At 48.5% G+C, this 6,000-nt stretch overlaps 1 protein-coding gene across 4 annotated transcripts in view; it reads left to right on the top strand.

The window, feature by feature from the left end:
- RALGAPA2 (Ral GTPase activating protein catalytic subunit alpha 2) overlaps positions 1–4,691 on the top strand; it is a 323,368-nt gene extending 318,677 nt beyond the window's left edge. For all 4 annotated transcript variants that reach the window (XM_046679548.1, XM_046679547.1, XM_046679546.1 and 1 more), the window contains one exon: positions 1,196–4,691. In XM_046679548.1, coding sequence (XP_046535504.1) covers positions 1,196–1,203 — 8 coding nt within the window. In that variant the 3' untranslated portion in view covers positions 1,204–4,691. The remainder of the gene's footprint in view (positions 1–1,195) is intronic.
- The last annotated feature ends 1,309 nt before the right edge of the window (positions 4,692–6,000 follow it).

The following is a 6,000-nucleotide window of genomic DNA, read 5'->3' on the forward strand; positions in this document are numbered from 1 at the left end:
TGTTTCTGCTATGGGTGATGGTATAGCTGTGCTGCCTTTGTCAAAAGCAGCCTGTTTTCAAAGGCAAAAATAGCAGGAGAGAAGCCGCGGCATTTCCTCTCCCTGCCTGACCTTCCTGGGACAGAAGGAGGAGACAGCAGAGCCCCAGCTGTGGGAGTCTTAATGCTGGATTTTGGAACACACTGGGGAAGGTTGGCCTCCTCGGGTCCAAGCATGTCTGCAAGTATAGATTTCAGAGACTCTTCCTAGAAACAATAAGGGAAGGTCAGAAAATGAAAAAAGAGGCTGTCTGTGAATAAGATAACTTACGTAAATTAATTTCAAATGCCATTAATAATAAAAATTTCAAAGGCCAAACTCCTGGAAGTGAAGCATGTTGGGAGGAAGATAGAAGCCTGCTTTTGAGGTTCATTCCAAGCCTGGAAGCTTGGGGTGTAATACAGCAGGGTTTAAAAATAGATTACGAGGGGAAGGGTGATGAAATGATCGTCTCCCTCGCAGAGCGGCCCCCGGGAGAGCAGACTCCACCGGCAACAGCGGCTGGGTGTTGCAGCAGGCGTTCCTGGATCCCTAGGAGCCCGGGCAGCCTGGGGAAGGGGAGAGCTGCAGCCACGCGCACTTCGTTTTACTCTTTTCTCCCTCCAGTGCTAAATAGAGGTGTGCTCATCTGGACTCATTCAGACGGGCAACCTAGTCCTGACCTCTTGTCTCAGATCCTTTGGGGAGTAATCAAGTTGTAACTCACTCTGTAAAGTATCAATATGTAAATACGTCTAAATAATAACCCCCACAGAAATCCACAAAGCTGCCTGTGAGGCTTTACTTGCTTTTTCGTTGACTCTGGACAGTGTGCTTCATTGGCTCCTCCTCCCTTCAATCAGATGCCTTTTCTCTTCATTCTTTACTTGTGGATTGGACAGTAAGGCCGAGTTAATTTCAGAAAGATTCATAGTTTCTTTATGCTTCAGGAAAGTCCAGAGCAAAGACTGGGAAGAAAGACGTTCATTTGCTAATTCTCTCAACAAACATCCTTGCATGTGCCACACAGGGAAGTCGTCAAACCCTCTTCTTGGGGACATGGTTCCATTTCTTGTGAATGCCACACACCCCCCCCCCCCCACGCACCCCCGTGAATCTGTACCCAGAAGGGCCTCGCCTGGCGCCCTGACATGATCTTTCTCTGCTTTCTCTGCAGGGCCCTAGCCGCCAGCCCACCGCATGGCGCCTCTTGGTGAGGAGACTGCCCTACCACGCCACCTCAAACCCCCAAACCCAGAGACTCCAGGACACGTTGCTTTGCTAGCACCCTCAGCAAGTGTGCTTGTTAACGGCCTTCTGAAGTTAGACGTGAACCCCACCGAATTGTTGTGGATTGAACCTTCAAATGAGGCGGTGTCATCTTGCCTGAAACCTCACGAACCTTGGGCTTTGAAGGAAGAAAAGAAAAAGTCACCAACAGAGAGTCTGCCCCGCTCTCCCGTGGGCGTTGGTGTGGCTGGCCCGGGCAGAGCCAGCAGGAGAAGATTCTGGGCTTTCAGGGAGGGCAGAGGGCAGCTGGTTTCTGTACCCGAAGTTACCTCCTCTCATTTATAAACTCAAGTGAGATTAACAGAGGGACCAGCCAAACAACTGTCACATTGTTTGAGGAATGTTCTCTGCATTGATTTTGCTAGTTCTTCCTATGTTAGGATTTGTGATTTACTCAAAAATTTCATCATCATGGAAATTGGCTCTCCCTGGGGTCTTGAGCCCATGAGAAGTTTTACCTCAGTTGCTGAGTGTTTTTCCACCTGGTGCCTGAGGCCCACTAACTGGGGAGAGGTTTTCCTGACCATCCTGGAGGCCCTCCAGGTTGTGACAGTGATGCTCCTGTCACAGAACACTCAGGTGGTTCTAGAAGTGCAGGGTCCTGTCCCTGCGAAGTTCCCGTAGGTCAGGAAACCTTCCAAGGCTCTACTCAACACAGGGCCACGTCAGCACAAGGTGCCCCCAGCTCGGGCAGTGGACTGAGACGGGCACCCCAGGAATGTCTGTCTGCCTCCGAGAGCTTCCCCTACCCACTGCCGAGAGAGTGCCACGGCAGGGGCCCTAGAAACCCTTCCTGTCACGTGGAGTCTTAGGGTAACAGATTCCAAGCAAGAGACAGGATCCAAGAAAGGCATGTTGAGCCTGTTTGGAAAAAAATGACAAGCTCCCCTTCCATCTGTGCTTGCCCAGCACCCTTGCTGGGGTCTGTGGGTGTCAGCGACAGAGAAGTCAGATAACAGAGAAGTCCTGTTTGGTGCAGGCCCTTGGCCTGTCTCCATAGCAAGCCCTCGGCCCACGACGGAGAGCAGCACGAAGAACACTGCCACTAACCAAGGGCCCAAGAAAGGCTGGCCCATGAGGATGTTCTCCTGCCTCTCCCTGCCCTCTGCCTCTCTACTCTTGTGCCCACTGTCGTTACCCCCAGCCTGCTCTGCTCACCTTTCTGGTGAGCCCACTGAGCCTAATCACCCTGTCACAGCCGCCATTTTCACTGACCTGTCAGTTCTTTCCATCAGCCATGGAGTTGGTTTGGCTGGTACCTGACCTTTGCAGGAGAGACGGGCAGACCCAGGAGCCAGACTTGCCTTGGGGACAAGTGAGAAAGGATTGAGACAGTCATTTCTATTAGAAGGATGGACCTTCTAGTTCTGGAGAGAATTTGTTTTTCTCCTTTATAGAGGGTTGCAAGCAGGGCTGGAGGCCCAGGCCCAGAGACAGAGCAGCCTGAGCACACTCCGAACATCAGAGATCGAGGGGCAGTCCAAACAGAAGACGCGAGCCGTGGGTTGTTCTGTAAATGGCCCGATCTGTTCACTTATTGAGGGGCTCAATGGCAGTATGGAGGGTGACTGAGAGTCACAGCATTTTCCGCTCTGTCAGCAAATGTCATGATTCTTACCTTCCCACCCTCCCCCACTTTCTGATGACTTGAGCTTTCTGGTCAGCATGGTTTGGCCCATATTGCTCAGACTCGAGACTCTGGTCAAGCTGCTTTGTGTGACATTTACAAAGGACCCCGACCTCGTTCCTGCAGAGAAGGGCATCACATGTTCCTGGCTCCAGAGTCCCATGTAGTCTCTGACACAAGTAGCTTCTGGGAGAACACTTCATCTTCAGGCTCTAGAAACCCCCGTTGCAGAATTCTTGGATTTAGTCCAAGTGTCAGAAGTTGGAAGTCACACTGGACTCTTGCTCCATGATTCCATTTTCTCTATGGGAAGCAGTCTTCCTGACCCTGGAGTGGGAAACTCGGTTGTAGGTAGCAAATATCCAGACCTTCCTGTGATCCCTAATGATTTTAACAACTCATGACCCCAGGTTACTGCCAACAGTTTTGTGACTGGAGCTTTCTCTAAGCCGACTCTTCTCAGTAATGACTCTGGTTGGGAGATTTGGGATGGGGGAACAGGGCATCTGGCGACAAGATTGCTCATAATCACGTAGACTTGAATCATTTTGTTATTTGGGGTGGAAAATTGAAATGATCAAGGTTTTTTTTTTTTCACCTAGAAAAGCAAACATTGTGCTTTTGTAATAAATGCCTTTCAGCAGAATTGCAGAGGGTCACTCACCCGGTGGGGACCCGCCTGAGTCACAGTGCTGACTCATCATTAGTAGGGCAGCCATCTGTAAACAAGAGTGGCCCTAATTGGCTCAAAATGGTAAGACCCGTTGGCTTCCAGGCTGGGCCAGGCCAGCCCCCTCACTTGTCTACACGCTGATGTCCATCTAAAGCAAAGCTGATATTCTGTAGTCTCAGTGAGTAGGTTCTTGTACTTAAAAGAGCATAGTAATTCTACAAAATGACTCTTTTTTAAATAATAAAACCTTAAGTAAACAGAAATGAGGAAATTTAGCTTGGATAAGTGACTGTCCCAGTATCTTCATCCAGTTAAGGCTGCAGCTCCTCAGAGCCGCTGAGAGGATGGGGTGGTTTAAGCCTTGACTTGGTGACAGGGGCTGACCGATGGGACCCTTAGCCTTACAAGCAAGAGATCGCGCAGATCCGTAGACAATGCAAATCACATCCTCCTGACCTTCCTCAGGCGTGACCACCCGTGCTTCCTTTATTGTTATATTTGTATCATCTGAAGGGTTGAGGGGTCCTTTAAAACTTACTGTGATGTCTTATATGTAACTGTGTTACGTTAATACCTAGTAAAGGGGAATGTCCGCACTGAAGGGAAATTCAACGTGAGACAACCATCGTTTTAGTTGCACTCAATATCTATGTATGACATACACATTAAGTGAATGTTTTCAGGTCTACAATATTTAGTACATGTAAATAAGGAAACAATTTGATAAAAATGGTAAATTAAGTTATAGTGTGTCATTTGATTTTTATTTTGCTATCTCTTGTTATTTAATTTTCCTAATGCTCCACATCTAGGTTTATGTCTGGGTGGGATAGGCCTTTACGTATAAGCCACTTTTGCAGGCGGGTGTGTGCGCCACGACACACTGCAGCAGAGCGTGCCACGCCCGGAAAAGCACACTGCTCCCCCGATGACCGCCACTTGCCTCCAGTTTACCCTCTTTTTCTCTTTAATTCTGATTTACTGTGATGATTTAATAAAGTAGAAACACAGCACTTGAGTGCCATATGTTTCATTTGTTTTCATTATAGTTTGCAGGAAAATAAAGTTTATCCTGGCATCTAACACAGATGGTTTGCATTATTATCAGATGAAGCTGTTCAAAAGCATTCAAAGCCTAAGTACGTGTCCAAAATGGTAGCCAGTACCAATCGGGAAGTTTACAAATGTGTTCATGTAGAGTTGGCCTCTCAGTTCCTAACATAGAATACTAAGATCCACTCATAAGAACGTTTGAGTCCAAGCTCCATCCATCTCATATTGAAGTCCATCCTGTCTTCATGATTACAAATAGCTGGGTCCGAATCTCCTGTGATTTGTATCCAGGCGCACAGTGGGCCCTGGCCCTGACTCTCATCTCTCCAGGGCAGCTCTCTGCACTAGCCACCCTCCCAGAGGTCTGGAGTCCCTGGCCCTGAGGAGCAAGAGGCCAACTTTGAGGGTTTGTCTTTGTGAGTAAGTGATAGACAAGATGTTACAACAACCTCGTGTTGGTGTGGCTGAAGCAGTGTTGATGGCCCTGCCTCAGGACTCCAACCATCACATTCTGACAACCTGGCCAGGTGGCCTCTACCAGTGTCCTGGGCTACTCCTGTGCTCTGGGCAGCAGGGAGCTTCCAGGACATTAGGCAATCGACCTTTCTAAAATCATCCATTTGTCTGTTTAGCAAATATTTGTTGAGTACTTATCACTTACAAGACATTTCAGTGACCTCAAAAAGGGTCCAGATGCTTTCTTGGTAACCAAGTAGAGCCTGAATCAATTTGGCGCTTTTTTAGCTTTTGACTGGTAGCAAGAACTTGCTTGAAGGTATGTGGTGCTTTTAATACTTGGTTGCTCATAGAATGAAGCTTCACACAGAGTTTTAGAGCTTCCTTGCCTAGAAGCAGTGGTTCCCAGCCTTGTGCATCAGAATTGTTTAGGAAGCTCCACAAGATGCAGAGTGCCACCCAATCCCCACCTAGATTCTGACCCACCAGGCCTGCGTAGGGCCCCAGCATGTCTATTTTTCTAAGCTCCCCTGTCCCCTGAGGACTCTGACCTGCAGGTAGACTTGGGTTGAGGCACTTGGAGCAGCCCCATTGTGATGCTTTGGGCAGCCCTGACCTCCCGTCCCGCCTGCGTGTCTACCCTGGAGTGGAGAGAACATGAGCGAGGACTCCCTGAGGAGCAGCTGGGCCCTCTGCAACCACTCAGTGTAGTGTCCCCCTCTCATGATTCCACTTTAGAGATGCCCGTATAACCTCCAGGATCAATTATGGATTCTTTTCGGTTCTAGAAACAATCATTTGAATTTCACAGGATATTATTATGAAAAATCTCATAGAGCAGTTTGTCTTATTTATAACAAAAAGTTGGGGGGGGGAGGGGGCG

Source organism: Equus quagga, chromosome 12 (assembly GCF_021613505.1).
Source record: "Equus quagga isolate Etosha38 chromosome 12, UCLA_HA_Equagga_1.0, whole genome shotgun sequence".
NCBI classification, from domain to species: domain Eukaryota; kingdom Metazoa; phylum Chordata; class Mammalia; order Perissodactyla; family Equidae; genus Equus; species Equus quagga.